General features: G+C 58.7%; 1 protein-coding gene across 13 annotated transcripts in view; it reads left to right on the top strand.

Moving 5' to 3' along the window:
* Positions 1-22,960, top strand: part of LOC105066983 (dynactin subunit 1) — a 28,757-nt gene that overhangs the window by 3,488 nt on the left and 2,309 nt on the right. For 3 of the 13 annotated variants that reach the window (XM_074341375.1, XM_074341374.1, XM_074341376.1), the window contains exons 2-26: positions 8,873-9,118; positions 9,408-9,486; positions 9,680-9,714; positions 10,423-10,443; positions 12,745-12,762; positions 14,139-14,159; positions 15,390-15,581; positions 15,916-16,113; positions 16,263-16,467; positions 16,543-16,621; positions 16,734-16,893; positions 17,117-17,221; positions 17,394-17,585; positions 17,670-17,786; positions 18,021-18,173; positions 18,771-18,931; positions 19,037-19,205; positions 19,385-19,453; positions 19,688-19,750; positions 19,863-20,012; positions 20,168-20,329; positions 20,421-20,552; positions 20,755-20,880; positions 21,089-21,231; positions 21,480-21,646. In XM_074341375.1, the coding sequence (XP_074197476.1) occupies positions 8,891-9,118; positions 9,408-9,486; positions 9,680-9,714; positions 10,423-10,443; positions 12,745-12,762; positions 14,139-14,159; positions 15,390-15,581; positions 15,916-16,113; positions 16,263-16,467; positions 16,543-16,621; positions 16,734-16,893; positions 17,117-17,221; positions 17,394-17,585; positions 17,670-17,786; positions 18,021-18,173; positions 18,771-18,931; positions 19,037-19,205; positions 19,385-19,453; positions 19,688-19,750; positions 19,863-20,012; positions 20,168-20,329; positions 20,421-20,552; positions 20,755-20,880; positions 21,089-21,231; positions 21,480-21,646 (3,145 nt within the window). In that variant the 5' untranslated portion in view covers positions 8,873-8,890. Of the gene's footprint in view, positions 1-4,556; positions 4,923-7,215; positions 7,264-8,872; positions 9,119-9,407; positions 9,487-9,679; positions 9,715-10,422; positions 10,444-12,717; positions 12,763-14,138; positions 14,160-15,389; positions 15,582-15,915; positions 16,114-16,262; positions 16,468-16,542; positions 16,622-16,733; positions 16,894-17,116; positions 17,222-17,393; positions 17,586-17,669; positions 17,787-18,020; positions 18,174-18,770; positions 18,932-19,036; positions 19,206-19,384; positions 19,454-19,687; positions 19,751-19,862; positions 20,013-20,167; positions 20,330-20,420; positions 20,553-20,754; positions 20,881-21,088; positions 21,232-21,479; positions 21,647-22,960 lie in introns of those variants that run through there. The other 10 variants (XM_074341373.1, XM_074341370.1, XM_074341368.1 and 7 more) reach the window with 7 other exon arrangements.

Below are 22,960 nucleotides of genomic sequence, written 5' to 3'. Positions count from 1 at the left end.
TAGATTCATAAGGAGGCCAGGTTTTTAACGGCCTGTAGTTTATGCTAAGATTCAGTTTTGTGGGAGGGAAGCCACTGGAGGTTTTCAGGCAGGGAGGTGATGTGATTGTATTTTGGGAAGCCAGTTGTGGAACTAGGCTGAAAGGGGAGAGTCTGGATCAGGGACGTCAGGAAACTCTTGTAGTAACCTAGGCTTGGCTGAAGGCTGAGTTAAAGATTAGGTCAGTGGGGGTGGGAAGGAGGGTACGAGTCAGAGAGACTGCAGAGACAGAGTTAACCTGACGCAACGACTCGTTGAGAACAGGAGACAGGGAGTTGTTGAGGATGACTCGGTTTTCTATTTTGGGTGGGTGGAGGTGCCAGTGGTAAAGGGAGAATATAGAAGAGGAATGTTTTTTTCTCTTTTTTCTTTGGGGGGGGTAATTGGGTTTATTTATTTTTATATTTGGAGGAGGGACTGGGGATTGAACCTAGGACCTCCTGCATGTTAAGCACGCACTCTACCACTTGAGCTATACCCTCGCCTCTAGAAGAGGAATGTTTTTGAGGGGGGAAGATAGCACGTGTTTTGGATCGTGTTGAATTTGGGGGCTCTTTGGCACTTAGCAGACAGGTGGAAATGTGGGTCTGGTTCAGAGGAGAGTCTGTGCCCTGGGGGTGGCAGGTGGAAGCGGTAGTCGGTGCTGTTGGAATGGATGAGCCCAGCCACGCTCCTCGAAGGCTGAGGATGCCAGAGGAGAGGAGAGGGACTGGTGGGCAAGGTGAGACAGAATGTTGTCCAGGGAGCGACAGAGGAAAAAGTTGCAGGAAGAGAATCAGCAGCCTCTGTTACTAGTGGGAGGTCAGGCAGGATGAGCTTGGAAAATGTACCTTGAGACTGGGCAATGAGGAGATTGTGGTCACCAGGGCGCTTTTTATGTTATTTAGCGTGAGCAGCTTCTTTGGAGTCATAAGGACGGGAGCCAGGTGGATTGAAGAGTGGACGGGAAGTGAGGATGCGGAAGATGCCCTCACTTTGAGGTTTTTGGCGGGGAAGGAAGGAAGGAAGGGAGATGGTGGCAGCTTGTGGAGGAGTAGCAGAGACTAGAGACAGATTTTCCTGGACTAGAAGCCTTGAGCATGGGTTATCTGATGATGTGTAAGAGCCAGTAGGAAGGTGGCATTTGAAGGCACAGAGGAAAAGGTGATGGCTGAATCAGGCCCTTAGAGGAGGGGCGAGGGTTGCCTCTGAAAAGAAGGGGACATCGTTTCCTTGAAGAGCAGTGACAGAAGAAAGGAGAGAACGTGGGGAGAAAGAGGCGGTGATGGATGCATCTAAAATTGCAAAGGAATTCTCATCTAATAGGCTCAGTTTTCCTTCTCAGCAAGTTTACCTGCTGAGGGGTGGGGACCCTGGTGGGGGCTCGAGCAGGAAAGGGACTTGAAAGTGGGGAGGGAGGCTTGAAACAGCTCCCCAGAGAGGAGAGGGGACGAGCGCAGACCCGAGACGGGCTCCGGGAACGCTGATTCCCTCTGACCTTGAACCCTGCACTGTAGCCTTCTCTTTCCTCTTCCTGATCGTAATCGTGGCTGGCAGTTAGTAAGTGCTTGACTCCAGGCACTCTTCTGAGTGCTTCCCAGGCATTTTCCCGTGATTCTGACAACAATCCTGTTAGAAGGGTGTTGCTACTATCCCTGTTTTACAGAAGAGGGAATTGAGAGGATGACTTACTTACGCTTAGTGGTACTTACGTCCGATGAGTCTCTAAGCTCTGCAGAAATGGCATTCCTTCCACTGAGGCCTCAGAGAAAGGCAGAAATCTAATCCCAACTTCCAATTTCTGGACCTTGAGGGGCTGCAGTTTAGGGCTGCTGAGGAGAGCATGTTACCAGGCCAGTCTGTGGGTGTGATGGTGGCCTGGGTGAGCAGGGTGGTGGGGTCAGATGGTGGCCTGGGTGAGCAGGGTGGTGGGGTCAGATGGTGGCCTGGGTGGGCAGGTTGGTGGGGTCAACGTTGCTCCTGTATTTTTACAGCTACGTAGGGAACTCTGAAATCCTTGTGTGGTTTCCCAGCAACCTGACTAGAAAGACAAGTGATGGATATTGATTTGTTAGGTACTGCAGGCTGAGAAAATAATTTTTTCTGCCAGCTGTGGGACAGGGCAGACTCATAACCTTATATAATAGCATAGATTATTAATACTCACCTTTTATGTTTTCGCCATTGGTGTGATAGGTAGAATTTGTAGGTAAGGCGCACGCCTGGCTTGAGCGGAAGGGGAGAATGGTGAGATGGCATGGGTGGAAAATGGACTTACCTTCTCCTGCTGCAGCCGCTGGAGCATCGTTTCTGTGTCCTTCCTCTTGAGGTTGCCATGGATACGCCTTTGCGTGGTGACTTGAAGAGATTGATTTCCATGATGATCAGATGATGACGTGGATTTAAAAAGAGAAAGGACAGAATGCCCTGCTTCTGCGGAGTGGCCCGTGAGCTGCCCTGACGGCAGAGCCCAGCACAGCCTAGGTGGCCGTGGCTTTGTTGGCTGCTTAGCTTTTGCTGAAGTTGTGAAATGGTGCATCTCTCTCTTTAGGGCGCAGGCTCAGGGTTCCCTGTCTGCAGGGTCCTAGTGCCAGGGACTTGCTGGTTGATTCATGGGGATGAAGCAGCAGGAACTTTGCATAGGCAGTTGAGGAGGACTCCTGCCAGCTCTGGGAGGGTTGCAGTTCCTGCATACAGGGCTGCCTGCGCTCAAGGGCCTGTTGCCTTCCTGCAAAAGCTCCTTCATTGAGGAAAAGGAGTAGCTTTCCTTCCTGGCTCTTGGAGGTCTGGGCCCTGTGGAGGTGGACCTGGCAATTAGTGGGTACTCCTGGGGGGAGGGGGGTACCGTGGGAGGGGGTAGCCCTGTATTCAGATTAGGAGTGGGCTGCAGATATTTCTGGGGATAATGGGGAGCTGGAGAGGTAAGGAAAGTCCATGTAGGGTCTGAGTTCTGTCTGTCTGAGACCTGCAAGGCAGATGCTGGAACAGGACCTGGGAACCAAGGGCTCTGTGTGCGTCTTCTCTGGGTTCCTGGGCACACCTGGCATCCAGCCTTCCAAGCTTCCAGTCCCTGAGTGTCTGTTCCCCTCTCCTTTCCTCACTCCTGGGGGACTCAAGTTCACGCTTATCCCTTCCCTATTGGTGCCTTTAGAGATGTACAACTTCACCCTAGTTTTAAGAAAATCTGTATCTTGCTAATTAGCATTGTGTTTCATTTTATCTCTTCGCAACCAAATCAGAATACCCAGCGCCTATGCAGTTCAGTTCAAGTTCAAGTGTGCGGTCCCTGCTTTCAGACTGCCTGGATTTCAAACCTCTACGAGTGGGATCTGAGAAAGCAAACAGCTGGGTTATCCCAGGATCAAGGTTAAGTGAGGTGAAGCAAGAGGAAGTCAAGGGCTCCAAGGTTGCCGGGTACCAGTTAAAGCAAGAAACAGTGCAAGCTGGGTGCGGAGGGGCTGGTCCTCCTTACTCGTTGCGCCTCGATTCCCGATAATCCGCTGGTTTTCCTGTCATTTCTGAAACTTGCTCCGAGACTGCAGGTAACCTGTTTACCAGACAGAGACTCTTCCCTTCTCTCTTCCCATTTTCCTAGACTTTGTAGCAGTATTCAGTATCACTGAGGAGGAAACCAGAAGTCCAGGGGGTATCTGTCTTCCGGCTGAGGGAACGTGGAACTCGGCGTTGTCCTGTGTGACGAGGGGTGGGGCCCGGCGGTGCTGTTGCAGGGCCGCCTCCCTCCCTGCGCAGCTTAGTCAGATGCGCCCCCGCCGGTGACCGGCCGTGAGGCTTGGGTGAGGCGTTTGGCCTCTGAGATTCAGTTCCGTCGCCTGTAGGACGCAGGTAGTGGGACCGGTGTTGTCCGCATCACAGGTTCACCTTGGAAGGAGGTCATGAGATGCATGTGTTAGTGGCCACGGTTACAGCTGCCCCAGAGAAGATGCTAAGGACAAGATGATTATCTCTCTGCTAACACGCTCAGTTTCCAATTCTGTTATCAATCATTCTTCCACTCCTCCTGCTAGAAAACGCCCAAGTTTTACTCATTCCTTCACTTCCTCATGCATTCATTCACCCACCTATTTATGCATGAAACATGTGTTTGTACTGTTACCAGCGTCCCCTCTCAGCAAAGAGAAGACCATGTCTGTAATTTGTTGAGCACGTACCCTGTGGTAGGCGCTGTGCTAAGTACTCCGGTCTTATTTATTTAATCCTCACAACATCCCTGTGAGGTCAGCTTTACTTCCCCCTTTTTTGTCAGATGGGGTAACTGGTGCTCTGAAAATACCTCCCCCGGAGTTGATGTGCAGGTGAGGAACTAGGAGAAGCAGAGCTGTATCCAGGTCTGTCACCTTCAGAGCCCGGACAGGCTCACCGCTGCTTTCCCCATGTCTGATCCAACGTGGGGCTTTCTCCAGGCTCTTTTGTACTGTCCCTGAATTGGTCCATTTCCTCTTCTCTGTCTCCGTCTCTCTCAGGAACCGGGTTTAGACCATCCTCACCCCTTGCTCTGTTGCCGCGGCCTCCGTCCTGTGCGTCCCTGTCTTCACCAAGTCGCTCCCGCCTCTGCTCCGCCTCGTTCTCTGCCACCTGCTGATCCTCCTCAAGGAGCTTTCATCATGCAAGTCTCCTGCTCAGGGGGGTCTGGCTCCCCGCTGTTACCGGAGCCAGTTCATCTCTGGCTGGTGTTAAACTCCCTGACTGTCCATACTTACCTTCTGATACAGCTCAGTGTCGACGCGCTAGGCCATTCAAGAAATGTTTGACTCCCTGCACTGAGAGTGACGAGAGCGTGAAGAGGACAGGTTGTGGGCTCCGGTTTGAAAGGCTCCTAGTCTGATAGGAGAACTCATCTAGAATTCTTCACTTCAGCCCAGCCAGTCATCTTTCATTTTCCCCAGGCAAGCAGAGTCCTGTGTCGCTACTCACACTGCGCCCACAGTTTGCAGTGTCGCAGGCCTTCCTGCTCCACAGAGCCACGGAAGCAACTCGTAATTCAAGGCATAGTCGGGTTTTCCTTTTCTTTCCAGCTCACCTTCTTCTTCTTTGTGATTCCTTATAATGTTTATTGTTGAGACATTTTATTTAAGACCTATTCACCACTTCTTATCCAGCGAGGTAGTTCTCTGTACTCCAGCAGCCTCTGCACGTGTTACAGAGCGCTTTGACGTGCGTTCTCTTATTTGAGCCTCACAACGTACGGCAGGTGCTGGTCGCGTTTTCACAGGGGAGGAAACAGCCTGCACGGACTTAGGTGGCTGTATATGCTTGTGTGGCTAGTGAGTTGTGCTGTGGCTCTTCGATCTGAGCCCTTTTGAATCTTTGAAGGCTGTGTGGCCCCGAGGAAGAGCACGGCTTTGGGAACCTAGAAGCATGTAACCCAGTGAGCAGACTGGAAAGCCCAGAGGGTTCTGGTTCAGGCTTTGCTTGCGGTTTTGGCTTCACCTCTTGCCTTCTGTGTAGCTTCAGGGAAGTTGCTCAGTTGTCTAAGCCTCAGCTTCTCTGTCAGCACTGGTCCCGGCCTGCCTCTCTGTGGGGGATGGAGGTGTCCAAACCTGAGGACGACGTTGCCAGCTCCCTGGCTTTGAGTTCTTACTCTGCGCTGTCCGAAATGTTTCACGTGGATTATCTCAGCTAATCCTCGCAGCAGCTCTCAGAAAGGTTCTCTGCTTGTTCCCAACTAACAGGTGAGGACATTGAGGCCCAGAGATAGGAAGTGACTGGACTGAGTTTATGTAGCTACCATATGCTGAAGCCAGGAATCGAACAGAAGCAGCCCCCGTCTAGAACCGGAACCGCGGCGCTAAACAAGTCTTCTTCAAGGTCCTCTGTAGACTGTAAAGTGCTGTGCTCCTGCGGAAGCCCAGGCTGCAGGGAGCTGCGCGGCCCTGCCCACCCGTGTAATGGGGATAGAAGGGAGGGGACAACATGGAGCTTTTGCAGGGGAGGAGAAGAATGGTTTCTTAGGGAGTCTGGCCAGGATTGGAGATGTGGAGAGGGGTTTGGGAGCCGTGTATCTGGCCGTTGGCTATCACTCTACTGTTAGGCTGTCTGGCCTGCCTTAGCAAGAGGGTGGAATGGAGGAAGACCCTGCTCGGCCAGTGAAGCCCAGTGCGGACAAGACAGGTACTTCAGGCCCAGGGCATCTACATCCACGCTGCGCCCAGTGGAGCCAGAGGTCAGCGCCCTGGACAACCCTGTTGGCTACTTCGGGGCAGGGACCCTGAACTGCTGGCTTACAGCCTCTGCTAGATGGGTACATGAATGCAGTGGTCTGGGGTACAGAGCCCTCTGGAGACCTCTCACTAGGCTGTATCATCTTACTAAATTAAACATTTTAAATGATAAAAGGAACCCATGGTTATTTTTAAATACATTTTGTGCAATATAGAAAATCAGCTTTTTCATGGTTTCTGTTCAGGAGATGCCTGGGCAGCAAGGCCAGGAGCGCAGGGCGCAGGGGCCAGTGCTGTGGGGGCTGGGGTACGTGACTTGCTGTGTGTGTGGGTGTGACGTTGCCGCCATTGCTGCCCTTCCTTTGCTGTGTATTGGGCAGGGGTCCTGGCTCCTCTGGCCCAGGGTAGGATTGAAATCCAGACCCTAGTCACGTGGGTCTGGCCCGGAGGCCAGAAGTTAGAAAGGGGAGGGAGAAAGGAGAGTGAGATACCCTGTTCTGGCCGTGTGCAGGCCCTGTTTTGAAGTGCCACTTGATGCTTGTGGGTCTGCTGAGGTCTCGGATCCTGGGGGCGGGGGTGGGGGTGGCAGGGATGGTGAGGGCGTGCAGACTAGGAGGACCGCCAGGGCTGTGCTCCCGGCCCTAGGACGGTGGGCCCAGTCCCGCATTCCCTGTCCCTCTTGTCCTGGCCCCGGTGGAGCAGGGGGGCATTAGGACCCAGAGGCCAGCGCGGCTCCTGACAAGTCTAGAGCAGCACTAGCGCAGAGTGAGACTCATCAGCTGGCGGCAGGACTCCTGTGTCTGGGTTCAGGAATCCTCCGGCAGCAGGAGCTCTGGCTGCTCAGCCCCCATCTCTGTCCCCATCCCTCCCCCAGCGGGCCACCCAGTGAGGTCCATGGACTGGGGAGGGCCATGCCTGCCGGCTCCTGCGCTTGTCCATGAGGGCCCGGAGCCCTGACCCTCCTGCCTAGCTTTCTGCCTTTTCTCTCTGTCGCTGGCCACCTGGGGGAGGGGGTGGAGGCCAGGGGAGCAACATGGCCCAGAGCAAGAGGCACGTGTACAGCCGGGTAAGTGGCCCTGGTCTGGGAGGGCCCTGGAGAAGGCCTGGGTGCCTGTGGACATTGCTGTGGGGGCTGGGAGACAGGCTGGGGCCACTCGCAGCCCCGCTGGTGCTGGACCGCACAGGCTGCCCTTCCCAGCGCTGGGCCCTCGGTGGATACTGGCAAGGCATGACTGCTGACTCTGATTGGAGCTCGGGCCAGAGGTTCCTGCGGGCGGCCAGACCGTCCTGGGGATTCCGAGTGGGGTCGGTGGGCTGGAATGGCCTTGCAGTGAAGCCTTTCTTCCGAGCAGCTTTGTTGTGTGTCACTTGCTCTCCCGCTCTTCTGGCCGAGGCTGAATCCGGAGTGTCCACCCAGTGTGTCCACCCGGGTCTGGGAGGCTGGTTAGGGTTAGGAGGTTGGGGAGAGTGTCTGAGTCTGAGGCCAGCCCTGATGTTACGGTCAGTTTCTTTTATTGTTGGGTCCATGAGAGCCACTCTGCTGTCTCAGGTATGATTTGGGGTCCCGGAGCCCCTGGGAATGTTAGCATCAGCTTCCCAGATGAGCTCTTTGGGGGAGAACGTTGGGGAGTGACTGGCTCTGGCCAGGTTCCCTATGTAGCCAAGTGGGGCGTCAGAAGGGAACCCTGTGGCGTCTTCAGGGCCTTGCTGCCACTTCATGCCTCATTCACCTGTTTGCAAGGCCCCTGGTTCTTGGAGCTGGTATTGCTAAAAATGGCTTAGGTGTGATTTTCTTCTAAACCCTGGGCCTGTTTGGGACCTAATTTCACGTTGTCCTGTCATCACGGGTGTGTCAGAAGCTGAGAGGTTCCCAAGGACAGCGTTCAGTCAGTCCTGCGCTTGTCCATCCGAGGGGTGATAAGGCATCCGTTTGGCCCAGTGGGCGGAGTCTGGGGACAGATCTGAGGTACCTGCCTTACCTGGCCTTCAGTTTTGTTTCCATAGCAGCAACCCGAGTGAAGACTCTCCAGAGCTGTGGGTAGAGAGTTGGTAGCCCAGGCTCAGGCCGGGAAGAAGGGAGTCAAATGGCTGAATGGGCTCCCTGAGGCGTCTGGGAGTGTGACGGGGGGCGTGGGGGTGGGGAGTCAGCCCAGGTAGGAGTGGTGGTGACCTGAGGGCTAGAAGGGGAGGCGGTTGTGTGCCGCTGAAAGGGAGAGGCCTTAGAGAGCCACCTGAACCTCAGGGAAGACAGGCAGCAGGGGGGAGGGGAGCAGGGTTCTGTGGGGTCGCTCACGGACTCGCCTGGCCCATGAGTCAGGGCACTGTGCTGTGGGGAGCCTGGTCTAAACCACGTTATTTGCTTGAGCAGTTCCCCTCCTGGGGGCGGTGTTCCTGAGGGAGCAGCCATGTGGGGTGACACTTACAGATCTATCAGTGAATTCTGATTTATTGTTAAATTTAAGTATAAACTTAAAAAAATTTCTGGCAGATTCCAGAGGAGTCTAGAGAAATTTTAGAACACATCACTGACATTTGTCAAAGGGGAATTTGACAGGGGGGACTTCACCGTGAGAAATGGGGTTCAGGCCAGGGTCCTGACTGGGGCCTTTCTTACCATCAGGATGACACCTCTGACCTGAGGCTTTTAACCCTGCACGTTTGCATGTGTCTTTCAGACTCCCAGTGGCAGCAGAATGAGTGCGGAGGCAAGCGCCCGGCCCCTGCGAGTGGGCTCCCGTGTGGAGGTGATTGGGAAAGGCCACCGGGGCACCGTGGCCTATGTTGGAGCCACACTCTTTGCCACTGGCAAATGGGTAGGCGTGATCCTGGATGAAGCAAAGGGCAAGAATGATGGAACTGTCCAAGGCAGAAAGTACTTCACTTGTGATGAAGGACATGGCATCTTTGTGCGCCAGTCCCAGGTGCTCACCTCCTTTGTGTGTGTGTGTGTGTGTACACGTGTGCAGGAACGCACGTGGGCGTGGACCCATGCTCTGTTGCATGCGCAGCTGCTGTGCTGGGGCTCCCGAGTCCTGGGTATGAGCTTAAGTCTCTGGATGGGAGAGTGGGAGGTAGTGGGGGAGGGAAGACTGAGAGCCATCCTTAGGGAGACTGCCCTATACCCCAGGCTTGCTTAGGACCTGGGCAGGGGCCCCTGTTCCGTCCACCCATCCGTGATCTGGCTATAGTGAGTCTGTTCTGTGGCCTCAGATCCAGGTGTTTGAAGATGGAGCAGACACTACTTCCCCAGAGACACCCGATTCTTCTGCCTCGAAGGTCCTCAGGAGAGGTGAGCGCCACCTGCTTGCATTGCTCCTCACACCCGCGAGCCCCCAGGACTTCTCCCCCGAGCAGGGGCCGCGGTGGATCCTGAGATTCTCCACCAGCGCCGTGTGCCCTTGTTACACCCTGCCTGCCCGGCCGCGGTGCTCTGTGCCCCTGCGCCTCAGTGCACACACTGTGTTTCTGTTTGCATTCTGCAGAGGGAGCTGACTCAAACGCAAAGACCAGCAAACCGGTAAGTGGTTGGGGGTGGGCGTGGGGAGCAAGAGGGAGAAAGCGGGAAAGGAGGAAGAGGGGAGGGAGACCCCATCCTAGGCAGGGAGAAGCAGTAGGTGAGTAAACGGAGTTAGCCTTCCAGCCTCCATTCTCCCTGCGAAGGAAGCTTTCTGGGCGTGAGTTGCTGCCTTAGCGCTAGAGGCGGTAGCAGAGCAAAGCTGTTAGGGCCCAGAAGTTCTGGATCCATTGGAACTGAGGCTCAGGGGCCTAAGGAGGCCAGGTCTGACCCTAGTAGTGTCAGCTTCCTGCCTTTTGGTCCCCAAGGCTGCCGACACCTGAAGGCTGTAGGGTAGGGGGAAGGTAGGGACTGGAGGAGTAAGGCGCGCTCCATTCACAGGTGAATGGAAGGGAGCCGGGCCCTCTGCCACCTGTTGTAGGCTGTGTGCGGAGGGCCCGCTGTAGCTCCCCTCTGCTGCTCTGTCCAGGGTGTGTGAGGTGGGGCTCCAGACTCTCCAGCTTCCCTGGGCCAGGTAGTGGACCTCCTGGAAGCTGATCCTTGAGAGAGCCCTCTTCTCACTTAACCCTGGACTTGACAGTGACCTGACTCCCCCCACACCTGTGTGTGCCTGAATTGGTCCTAACACCTGTACCCAGGATGTCTGGCCAGCCAGCGCCGTGTGACCTTCACTCTGTTCTCTAACTCTGCCCTTTCCTACTCCTCATGCAGCGGGGACTGAAGCCTAAGAAGGTGGTGTGTTTACTGTTTGTGCCTGGGTGGGTGAGGGCCATGAGCCCCCTCCCCAGCTGTCCTGCATGTCCCTGGGCTGCTGCATGCCTGTGTGTGCGTGTGCGTGCGCCCTTGGGACTGGGGTGGCCAGAGGACATGGCAGCCTGGCTTTCAGAATTCCTCTGAGGGGTGCAGGGTCCTCAGGCTCAATGTCCAGGCCCAGGTAGCACTGACTGGGGGTGATCCTCACCCGTCCTCACACCCCTGCCCCCGCCTCCGGACTTCTAGTCAGAGATGCCGAGCATTCGACCGGAAACAGCAGCTGCATGGAGTAGAGCGTTTACTGGGTTGCAGTGGCTTCTCACTTAGCCTGAACTGAGGGGTAGTGGCAGGGGAGACCGGGGGTTCGGGAGTGGGGGACGTAGGAAGTGAGGAGGTTGGGTCAGGAGGCGGGCGGTCAGGGAACAGAGCACAGGGGGAGCAGTCCTGAGCTCAGAAGCCTGCACTGTGCCTGCCTCTGGGTGGGGCTGCCGTGACCGCCCCGCCCTCCCTGCCTCGTCCGTCCTCTGGGGCCGCGCCCGCCCGCCTCCCCTGCCCCCCCCCCCCCCCCCCCCCGCCCCGCAGCCTTCCGCGGCCAGCATCAGAGTGCGGCTCAGCCCTGCCGCTCCCGCTCCCGAGGCTCTGGCCTAAGTCGCTGCCATGACCACTTCTTCACACCAGCGCCTGCCCTGGGGGCTGTCCCCCCCGCATGTGCCTGTCTGACCTGTACGCCCTGTGCTGTGTGTGTTTCTGTGGTTTCCGCGTCGCCAGCCTGTTTCTGGCCCTTCTGACCTTGCATGGGGAGCTGCTAGGTTGAGGCAGTGGGGTGGGGAGGAGACGTATTTTGACGTCTGTTTGGTGGCGGGTCCTCACTTGGGAGTCTTGCCTTGGAGGAGACAATATGCTGGGGTCCTGGCTCAGGACGGAACAGGGATGTAAGAAGGAAAATACCGCCCTTAAGGATGCTGGACCCGCTGCAGACACTTGGCTTTTCCCCTTGATTGTTGTCTCCTGGCTGCGGGTCCCATCTTACCGCAGGCCCCCGAAGAGAGCAGAGCAGGGACCTGCAGTCTGGGGTCTGTGGAGGAGTTCTGGCCGCAGTCCCACCTGGCCCTGGGTGGGGCCTGAGCCGTGCCCGAATCTCGGGGTTTCGGCAGCTGCCTGGGGAAATGTGGCAAAGCCCGGCCTAGGCTCCCTTGCTGCGCCTTGGCTCCCGGTGGGTGCAGAGTGCCAGCCAAGTAGTCCAGGCCCCCACTCGGTCTCCCTCCGCAGTGCTTCTCTCACAGGGAGCAGGGAGCTGCACCAGAACAAAAAAAGGGCTTTTAAAGGGGGAGGGCGGGAGAGAAACCAGACGTCTCTGCAAGGTGCGCAGCCCTTTCTAGAAGCCCGTTACAGACAGACGCAGCCCTGCCTACAACCAGGGGAGAGTTGGGAGAGGAGCCAGACACTGTCATTAGCGCTGCCGCTGCCCAGATGGAATGTTCCCCAGGGTTTCATATGTGCCCTGCAGAGCTGGTGTCATCACAGGAGGGGTGCTCTGGGCGCCCGCACCTCCTGAGCCACCATTAGGGTGTTGTCTGTGTGTATAAGAGACAGAAATGGAGATGATGGGGTTGTGGGCAGAGGGGAGTGAGGGCATGAGAGAGGCTGATGAAGCAGCGAGGCCCGGTGTCCCTGTCCAGTGATACCCTGGTCCCAGAGAGGTCATCGCAGAAATGGGATGGCCCCCAGCCCAATTTCTTGGAGCAAATTCTTGGGGGTGGGATCTCGGGAAGGGGAGGGAGGAGCCAGAACCAGTTCTTTGGAGGAGGAAGCAGGGCTGGTTCAGGGGAGGACTTTGTCCAGTCATGAGGAGGAGGAGGAGCCAGCAGAGCCTGGCGGTTGCTAGGTGACCGAGGAGCAGTGACTCCACCCACAGTGGAGAAGAGGAGGGTGGGTGCATGACGTCAGGCGGAGCTGGTGCTGCGGCCACTGAGGCTGCCATCAGCCTAAGCTGGCGAACTAGGCCGGGTGCCTCTCCGGTGCCTGCCGGAGCCTGGCTGTCCCCACCGCTCACCTGTGGGGGCTTCTGCATCTGAGCTGCAGCCCTTGGCCAGCTGGGGAGCTGCCGGGCCGGGAAGCTGAGGCTGCATTGTTGGGATTTGATGCACTAATCTCCTGTCTCCGCCGCCTTTCCCTCTGTTCGGTCTCTTTCCCTCCCTCCCTCCCTCCCTCCTTCCCTCCGTCTGTCCTTCCTCTGTTTCCTCCCCTGGCTCTCTCTGGTTTTCTGCAATGATGAGACAGGCACCGACAGCCCGAAAGGTACTCTTGCTTGCTCTGGTCCTGCTGCCGGGTTGCCAGCGTGATGGTGGCAGCAGGCTGCTGGGGTGGGGGTGGGGGCTGGTTGCCTTCCTCTGTCTACCTGGTCGGGGGAGGAGGACGGGGATGCAGGTGGGGGCAGGGAGGGGCGTGTGTCGCTGCCGTGCCCCGTGCCCTGGGCGTCTGCTGACCTGCCTCCTTTTGGCTCTGAATCTCTGTTCCGGGCCTTGTACCCAGTGGCCTCACAGGTTTGGGCTTCACGCATCTTTTGCTGTGAACTGGCTCTGGGAGCGATTCCTGTGAGAGGATCTGGGGAAGCAGGTCCACATGTTCATGCCTCTAGCAGGCCTGCCTCACCCGACCTTTGCTAGAATGACCCTTGGTTGCACTGCCAGCATCCCACCCTCGCTGGGGTTTGTACCAAGGGGCTTTGCCTAGAGTAGCTTTTAACACACAGCTATGGAGGGTCACCCAGGGTAGTAGAGGGCGGGGTTAGTCTCCTGGGGAGACCTAGAAGCAGGGCCCAAGGGAAATCTTGTTTTTGCCAGATCTGTGAGACTCTGGGTGGCAAGAACACCGTTTGGGTGTTGGAGTTAATCATCTGTTTCCCACTTTGCAGTGACCTGAGGGGTTTCTGGCTTTGGCTCCGGGCAGTGGTTTCCCAGTGCTGCTGCCCGCCCCCACCTCCTTTCTTGCAGGCGGGTGGGGTTACTTTGCTGGGCTCTGAGCTTCTGGCTAATGCAATATTCATGGTGCTGACACCTGAGCCCTCTGCCCTGGGCTGGGGACTGCTGCGGGAACTGGTCCCGGGGAGGGGGTTGGGGGGCGGGAGGACAGCAGTGCTCCTCTGCCTCGGGGACTTGATCTCCCTCTGCAGGTTCCTGTCCCTCACGTCACATGGGATTTCTAGGGAGTCCTCTGTGGAGTCTGGCACTGGAAGAAAGGGGCTGACCTGGGAAGGTCCTTGGGAGTGGTGGGCGGGTGGGGCTCTGGGCTGGAGTGGGAGAAGGTGTTGCAGAAGGCTGGTCTCTGGAGACCTTCTCTGCCAGCTGCTGCCCTTGGTCTCCTGTGGTTCAGCTTAGGAGACAGGGACTTCTGGGGTTTCCAGGGTGTCTGAAGGGGTGAGGTCTGCAAGGGTAGGACAGAAGCGGGGAAAGGAGCCAGTGGGGAATCGGAGTTCTGAGTTCCTGGAGTAGGACACAGAGATTCACTGGAGGAAGGGGATGGGGTGGGGAGGGAGGGAGCGGGGGGGACCGCTAGCCGTGGCCTCATTCCTGTTGCTGCTCCTGCTCTCATTGCTGTCCCTTTTGCTGTCTGTCTGTCTTCCATTGTCCTTTCTTTCCTGACTACTTCTCCTCTGGCTCCTGTTGCCTGTCCAGACCACAACTCGGCGGCCCAAGGTGAGAAAAAGCAGGCCTCTGTACAAGCCACTGCTGAGTGTACACACATTTTAGGCGTGTGCGTGTGTGTGGGCAGGTGTACGGGCAAGTGAAAGTTGGTCACAGTGCATCCTGGCTTCTCTTTTCAGGGGAGTGAGGGGACCGAGGGTAATGACAGGCCCCTCCTGAGAAAATGACTCTTGGCTCTCAGAGGGGGTAGCTTGAATGCAGAAGAGAAGTTAGAGTGGTTGTGGTTAATCCAGGCAGGCTTTCTCGAAGAAGGGCATTTTGACCAGCTTTTGGGTGTGTGTTTGGGGGGCAGGGGAATTGGAAGAGAGGTGAAAAAGAACTTGGCTGTGTCAGTGTCAGGGAATAAGGAGGTGGGTGTGTCTGTGAAAGGCTTTGGGTGGCGGGGGGCAGTCTGGCTAGCGCGCAGTCTCTGAGTGTCAGCCCAGCTGGAGAGCCTGGAGGCTCAGCCCTGCGAGGAAGAGCACGGGCAGGCCTGCCTGCTCGGGGCCTCACTCCACGGGGCCGGGGGAGCGTCCTCTGATTGGAGCCCCTGTGTGTTGGGAGAGGGAGGTGACAGGTGGGTTGACTGTACTGACCTTGTTTTGAGGGGAGCCAAGGATTGCAACTTTTACCCTCGCCCTTTTACCTGCCGGCTCCCCTGAAGTAGACCAAGGGAAGGAGAGTCAGCTTCATTTAAAGAGTGGGGAGGGCCTCACAGGGGCGGAGAGCCTCGTACCCCCACTTCTAGCCCAGCCGTCTTTGGGAACGTGAACGTTAGAGATCAGCCTGTTCTTTCTCTCTGGGAAGGACACTGAGGCACTTTTCCCCCTGGGGGAGGAGGGCACAGGCCCAGAGCAACGATAGGAAAGTGTTAAGAAGTCGCTAGAATGATCACAAGTGGGTCACAGAGGGGAGGTCTGGGAGTGAGGGATTCCGCCCCAAGGGGATAGTGCCAGAGCTGGGAGGAACGTGGGGTCAGTGCCAAGGGAGGAGCCTTATAATCTTATGTGTCCTTCCATCCCTTCCTCTCCCGCCACCGCCCCCTCACCCCGGTCCTGTGTCACTGTCTCTGGCTGTGTCATTTTCCGTCTGCCCTCCGCTCTCTCTGTTCTCATTGTGCTCTGATACTCTCTGCCTTTATCCTCCTCTGTCTCTTCTCTCACCATGTCTCATATTCTGTCTCTCTCTCTTTACCACCCCTGCCCCCTGCTCTTTCTGGTCTGCCCCTACCCTCTCCGATAGCCCACCCGCCCAGCCAGTTCCGGGGCGGCCGGGGCCAGTAGCTCCCTGGGCCCCTCCGGATCAGCATCCGCAGGCGAGCTGAGCAGCAGCGAGCCCAGCACCCCGGCCCAGACCCCGCTGGCGGCCCCCATCATCCCCACGCCGGCCCTCACCTCTCCCGGAGCAGCCCCCCCGCTTCCTTCCCCCTCTAAGGTAAGGACTGGGGTCAGCGTGAAGAAGAACCAAGACACAAAGGGGCCTGTCACCCTGGCAGGAGCTTAGACGTTTCCCAGGGCTGGGGGAGGCCCAGAACTTGGGTCAGAAGGGTGGGGACAGCACACAGGCCTCTCGTCACTGACCAAGCTCCCCTTTCCTCGCTGCCCCTCTCCCACACTTGCCCCGTACGCGTTGGGCTTCCCTCGGATGTTCGTATGCCACTTCCATTGACCCTGCGCCTGGAATGACGGCTACATACGTTTCTTTCCGCTCAGCCTCGGTGGGGAAGGTGGGGTGGCTGTGCATAGACCAAGGGGTCTCTCCTTTGCAGGAGGAGGAGGGGCTGAGGGCCCAGGTGCGGGACCTGGAGGAGAAACTGGAGACCCTGCGACTGAAACGCGCAGAAGACAAGGCAAAACTAAAAGAGTTGGAGAAACACAAGATCCAGCTGGAGCAGGTGCAGGAATGGAAAAGCAAAATGCAGGAGCAGCAGGCAGACCTGCAGCGGCGCCTCAAGGAGGCGCGGAAGGTGGGGCCTGGGATGAAGGGGGCGTCTGGGGAGGCCCGGGGCCCGGGGAAGCACGCTGGGAACTGGGCTGGAACCGGAGCCTGGAGTGTCCTGTGAGAAAGGGTGCCTGCTGCGCGCTCGTGCCCCCGCCCACCTCCACCGCTCTTCAGGAAGCCAAGGAGGCGCTGGAGGCCAAGGAACGCTACATGGAGGAGATGGCCGACACTGCGGACGCCATCGAGATGGCCACTCTGGACAAGGAGATGGCCGAAGAGCGGGCCGAGTCCCTGCAGCAGGAGGTGGAGGCGCTGAAGGAGCGTGTGGACGAGCTCACCACCGACTTGGAGATCCTCAAGGCCGAGATTGAAGAGAAGGGTAAGGGCCAGGAGCAGCCGGGCACCGAGTGGCAGGGTCGGAACCTTGTCTGAAAGTGTCGATGGTCTTCCCCAGGCTCTGACGGGGCTGCGTCCAGCTATCAGCTCAAGCAGCTCGAGGAGCAGAACGCGCGCCTGAAGGACGCCCTGGTGAGGTAGGGCCCTCTGCTGCTGGGCTCGCCCGGCTGCCTCCAGACGGGTCAGGGCGGCCATCACGCGGGGGCTCTGACACACGCCCTCTCTCCTTCTCTCTCCACTTTCCCCCAGGATGCGGGATCTTTCTTCTTCAGAGAAGCAGGAGCATGTGAAACTGCAGAAGCTCATGGAGAAGAAGAACCAAGAGCTGGAAGCTGTGAGGCAGCAGCGGGAGCGGCTGCAGGAGGAGCTGACCCAGGCAGAGAGCACCATCGACGAGCTCAAGGAGCAGGTCTGGGGGCCCAGTGCCTTGCCTGGGGCACCCCCGTCGACCCCCCTGCTGGCCTGGGGGTCCCAGCGCCTTGCCCGGGGCGCCCCCACCGACCCCCCTGCTGGCCTGGGGGGCCCAGCACCCTGCCCGGGGCGCCCCCGCCGACCCCCCTGCTGGCGCCGCCTCTGGGTGCTGTCTGGGCCCCTTTCAGCAGCCTCCTCCCTGCCCCCTCCCGGTTACGCAGGTGGACGCCGCTCTGGGTGCTGAGGAGATGGTGGAGATGCTGACGGACCGGAACCTGAATCTGGAGGAGAAAGTGCGGGAACTGAGGGAGACCGTGGGCGACTTGGTGAGAGAACAGCAGGCCCCTGACCTCTGACCCTGGGGGGGTTGGGAGGGACTTGCTGAGGGATGGACTGACCTGTGACCCCTGACCTTGGAGCAGGGCGTGTGGTGAGTGAACCCACCCCGGCCTGTGCCCTCCCCCTGACTTTCCTTCCCACCACCTCACGGCCTCCCAGGAAGCGATGAACGAGATGAACGACGAGCTGCAGGAGAACGCGCGCGAGACGGAGCTGGAACTGCGGGAGCAGCTGGACATGGCGGGCGCGCGGGTCCGGGAGGCCCAGAAGCGGGTGGAGGCGGCCCAGGAGACGGTGGCAGACTATCAGCAAACCATCAAGAAGTACCGCCAGCTGACCGCCCACCTGCAGGTGCCTGGTGCCCCCTGCGCGCTGCCCGCGGCCGTCCCGGGCCCCTCGGGAGCCGGCCGGGCCTCACTGTCTGTCCCGCCCCAGGACATGAACCGCGAGCTGGCGAGCCAGCAGGAGGCGTCTGCGGAGAGGCAGCAGCAGCCGCCACCGGAGACTTTTGACTTCAAGATCAAGTTTGCTGAGACGAAGGCCCACGCCAAGGTCAGGGGAGTGGGTGGGCCGGAGACGGCTGAGTGCTGGGGCGCCAGCCCGGGCGCGGCTGTGCGCTGACTTGGCCGGGGCTTCTGGGCTTCAGGTTCCTGGGTGGGGGGGGTGGTTTGGAAGCCTCCTGGCCTGGGCTTGTCCCAGAAGCAGGGCACGGGGTGGAGCACGGCATGGCGGTTACGAGTTTCTCTCCAGACTGGCTGAGAGCCCACCTCTTCGTCTGCCTCACAGGCAATTGAGATGGAATTGAGGCAGATGGAGGTGGCCCAGGCCAACCGGCACATGTCCCTGCTGACAGCCTTCATGCCCGACAGCTTCCTTCGGCCAGGCGGGGACCACGACTGCGTCCTGGTGCTGCTGCTCATTCCTCGTCTCGTTTGCAAGGTACAGTCTGTCCATCCCATGCTCCGCCGGAGTCTGTTGACCTTGCTCTGAACAGGGCCTTGCGGATGCCAAGGAAAGGCAGCAGGCAGCGCCCCTGCTCGCAGAGTTCGCGATGCAGTGAGGAGCACAGTCAGCAGGGGCCCAGGCAGACGTTTCTTACGCGTGGCGGGTGACGGTGGGGAGGTGGCTGCTTTGAGAGAACACAGCTGGGGATCTGACTTAGATAGAGGGACATCACTGAAGGGATAACGCTTGAGGTGAGACCCAGAAGATGCCTACGAGTTAGTGGGGAGATAATTGTCAGGAGAGCATTCTAGGGAGAAGGGCAGCAGGAGCGGCGGCCTGAAGGCTTGGGAAGGAGCTTGATCCCACTGGTCCTGCTATCCGTCCATCCCCACATCCCAGATCCCCAGAACCACCGGTGACCGCGTCAGTGCCCTCTCCCCGTGTATGGCTCCTTGCCCGTCTGAGAGCTGTCTCTGCTTTCCCCCTCACGTCTCCGTGCCCCGCGCGTAGTTGCTCAGCTCCGTGTATTCCTAAGTCTGCGTTCTCCGTTCTCTGCCCTGAGCCCCAGGTCTCTGGTGCTTCCTCCCACAGGCAGAGCTGATCCGGAAGCAGGCCCAGGAGAAGTTTGAACTAAGTGAGAACTGTTCAGAGCGGCCGGGGCTTCGAGGGGCTGCGGGGGAGCAGCTCAGCTTTGCTGCTGGGCTGGTGTACTCGCTGAGTTTGCTGCAGGCCACCCTGCACCGTTACGAGCAGTAAGTGACCCCCGAGCCCTACGCCAGGGCCACGGGCCCGGGACTGGCTGGAACTGACATTGCCTGGGAGACCCTGGCCTCACAGGGCCCTCCGCTGGTCTCCAGTGCCCTCTCTCAGTGCCACGTGGACGTGTATAAGAAGGTGGGCAGCCTCTACCCCGAGATGAGTGCCCACGAGCGCTCCTTGGATTTCCTCATCGAGCTGCTGCACAAGGATCAGCTGGATGAGACTGTCAACGTGGAGCCTCTCACCAAGGCCATCAAGTACTACCAGGTCTGGGGCGAGAATCCCGGCTTGGCCCGGGAGGAAGGGAGGGTTTCTTCTGCTGGGCGCCCTTGCTCTCTCGTACCCCTGGAGTCCCAGGATACCTGGGGCTCAAATTGCAGTTTGGGAAGAATTCTCCATTCTTCCAAGGCCTGAAGGCCGTCTGCCTCTTTGTCATCCGTTTTCAGCATCTGTACAGCGTCCACCTCGCCGATCAGCCTGAGGACAGCACCATGCAGCTGGCCGACCACATCAAGGTGAGGTGTCCGGGCCGGCGGCTGAGCCCCTTAGAGAGACCAGAAACAGAAGATATCAGATCAGGCCCTTAAGGGGTGTCACGTAGGACTGGGACAGGGTCACTAAGGCCAGATCAGGGAAGCCAGAGGGCCCACTATGTACGGGGGTCAGCCGAGGGCGGAGACTCCTTAGAGGTGGTGACAGGGCAGAGGGCCCCCTGCTGAGAGCTGAGCGCCGTGCCTCCGTCCTCACAGTTCACGCAGAGCGCCCTGGACTGCATGAGCGTGGAGGCGGGCCGGCTGCGCGCCTTCTTGCAGGTGAGAGCACAGCTGGGTCTGCGTGGGCTCCTCTTCTTTCTTGGTCCCCGCCTCCTCACCCTCAGCCCCAGTACTGACTGGGTTCCCCATGCATTTCCTACTCCCTGAGCAGGGTGGGCAGGAGGCTTCAGATATTGCCCTCCTGCTCCGGGACCTGGAAACATCGTGCAGCGACATCCGCCAGTTCTGCAAGAAGATCCGAAGGCGAATGCCAGGGACGGATGCTCCCGGGATCCCAGCTGCACTAGCCTTCGGCCCACAGGTTTAGGGCTGGGAGGGGGGACGGGAAGGAAGCTGAGTAGAACCAGGAGGGGCCTGGCATGGCAAGATCGGTTGGGGGACAAGGATGGTTTTGAGAGAGCTGGGGGCTGTGGTGCTGGGCCCAGGGTGGGCTCCTGACTCTGACCGGTTGCACAGGTATCTGACACCCTCCTGGACTGCAGGAAGCACTTGACATGGGTGGTGGCTGTGCTGCAGGAGGTGGCAGCTGCTGCCGCCCAGCTCGTTGCCCCGCTGGCAGAGAATGAGGGACTGCCTGTGGCTGCCCTGGAGGAGCTGGCTTTCAAAGCAAACGAGCAGGTGGGCCGGGATGGCTGGGCTGAAGGTGGTGCTGGGGGAGCCAGCTGGGCCCCCTGTGTGGAGTTCTCACTGTTGCCGTGGGCTCCTACAGATCTACGGGGCCCCCTCCAGCAGCCCCCATGAGTGTCTGCGCCAGTCATGCAGCATCCTCATCAGTACCATGAACAAGGTGGCCACGGCCATGCAGGAGGGAGAGTACGACGCAGAGCGGCCCCCTAGCAAGGTGGGTGGGGAGCCCCTTGGAGGCCTCCGGGGGCCTGGAGGACCTGGACTGCCAGAGCTACTGCTGTTACAGGAGGGCTGGGAGGCCGAGGGAAGAGATTTGGAGAAAGCAAGGAGATTTTCCCTGTGACCGGATCTCTAAAAGGAGCACCTTGGTGACCTTCTCTCCCCGCCCCACCCTCTGCCCTGACCCTGACCCTTAGCCTCCCCCTGTTGAGCTGCGGGCGGCAGCCCTTCGTGCGGAGATCACAGACGCTGAAGGCCTGGGCTTGAAGCTTGAAGATCGAGAGACAGTTATTAAGGAGTTGAAGAAGTCACTCAAGATTAAGGTGAGGGCAGGGAAGGCTCAGGACCTGGGGGGCCAGGAAGTACTGTGGGGCACAGGGCAGCCGTGGTGTTGGCTGAGGGGGGGCGTGGTGCCTGTGGTCAGTGGGAGTTCTTGGGGGGCCTGAGGGAGCCTGCTGTCTCACGGTCTAGCTGGGTCCCTGGGGGGCCATGGGGGTGTAAGGGGACTAGACGCGCTCTGCCCTCGTCCAGGGGGAGGAGCTCAGTGAGGCCAACGTGCGGCTGAGCCTCCTGGAGAAGAAGCTGGACAGTGCGGCCAAGGATGCAGATGAGCGCATCGAGAAGGTCCAGACCCGGCTGGAGGAGACCCAGGCGCTGCTGCGGAAGAAGGAGAAGTCAGGCACCTCCCCCGGGCCCTGCTCACTCCAGCCCTCCCTCCTGCGGCAGCTCTCTGCCCCCCAACCCAGGCCCCCCCGTAGTGAGACTCCCCCGGGGGCACAGCCCCATGGTGTGGTCCCAGTCTGAGCCTCTTCTGCCCCTGGCTCCCCGCCGGCAGGGCCGCTCCCGGGACCCGCCGGGACTGAGGAGTGGGGATGGGGCCCTGGGGAAGGGGCTCTGCCCAAGCCCAGCTTCTCCTTCACAGAGAGTTTGAGGAGACGATGGATGCCCTTCAGGCTGACATCGACCAGCTGGAGGCAGAGAAAGCAGAGTTAAAGCAGCGGCTGAACAGCCAGTCCAAGCGCACGATCGAGGGGCTCCGGGGGCCCCCTCCCTCGGGTATTGCCACCCTGGTCTCTGACATTGCTGGGGGTGAGTGCAGTGGGGCCGGCCCAGAGGAACCTGAAAGGCCTCCCTCCCGCCCTTGGTCGCAGTTTGACTTCTGCCCCCTCTTACCTGCCTGGACGTTCAGCTGGGAACGTGCTTGCCCGGTGTCACTCCGTGGCAGCTTTCACCAAGCACTTGCTTCTCCTGAGGTGTGTGGCGTTGTCTGACCAAGTGGGGGCAGTGAGGCATCAGCGAGTTGTCCGCGAAGCTCAGCGTTACAGCATCAGTTAGACGCTGGTAGATGTCCCTTCTGGTTCTGCGGTCTGGCCTTTCTGTCCCAGCCGTGACTTACGAGGGCCACCGGCCTGCAGCAGGCGGGACTCGCGGCCGTGGCGCCCAGCAGGGCCCGGTGCTCGCCCCTCGTTCCTCCTCTGCGTGGCCATTACATTTTCCCCGCTGAGTCCATGTGGCTTCACCCTGTGGTGTGGTTGTCCCTTCCATTGCTGAATTCGCCCAGTGTCACCTGGGGCTTGTGTTCTGACCTTTGCCTGGTCTCTTTGTGTGGCCAAGGCTCCTTACTTGGAGTTTTTCTGGCTTCCAGGCATCATCTCTCCAGGTTCCTGACCAAGGTCACGGTCATTGCCATTGTCGTTCCCATCTACTGTATAGTTTGCTTTTGTTCTCTCTTCCGCTTCTTGCTTACCCTCCTCACCACCAGCAGACAAACTCATTGTAGTGGAATTAAATCCTCAGGATCTCTAGATCCCCCTGCTGGGCCTCTCCTGTCAGCTGGCCTCACCTAGGGTCTGCTCCTCATTCGGAGGCCCCATCACTGGTGCTGCTTGATACCGGAGGTCACCAAGTGTCTTCTTGACTGTACAGTCTTCATGGTGCAGATGTGTCCATGTTCCTTGGGAGAGGAGTCTCCAGAATTGCCACATTGTGTTGTTTGAGCATGAGTTCTTTAAACAAATATTGGTTCTTAATCTATGAAACTTCCCACCAAAAAAAAAATGGTGACTTTTGCCTCAGAGCAGTGGGGGACCTGAGGGACAGGGAGTGTGTCTGCATCTTCAACGTAAGTTTTGCCGCTAGGGAGCACCGAGGGTCTCGGGAGCCTTCCGTCTGCCTTTCTTGGAGATGGAGTATGAGGCAGGAACGGCCTCATGCCCCGCGTGCTTCCTCCAGCGCACACTCCCGCGGCCACTCTTCCTCGCACCCCGTCTCGTGGCCTCCCCTTTCTGTCTTTCACACGCTCTTTCCCCTGAGAGAGGCAGGGTCTTGCTAGAGAAGGTGTGGTGATCAGGAGAAAGGTTTTCCCGCACACCCGGGATTCCTCTGGTGTGTCCCCCTCACGCC

The sequence above is a fragment of the Camelus bactrianus genome, chromosome 15 (assembly GCF_048773025.1).
Source record: "Camelus bactrianus isolate YW-2024 breed Bactrian camel chromosome 15, ASM4877302v1, whole genome shotgun sequence".
NCBI lineage: Eukaryota > Metazoa > Chordata > Mammalia > Artiodactyla > Camelidae > Camelus > Camelus bactrianus.
This window is presented reverse-complemented; position numbering and strand designations above follow the sequence as displayed.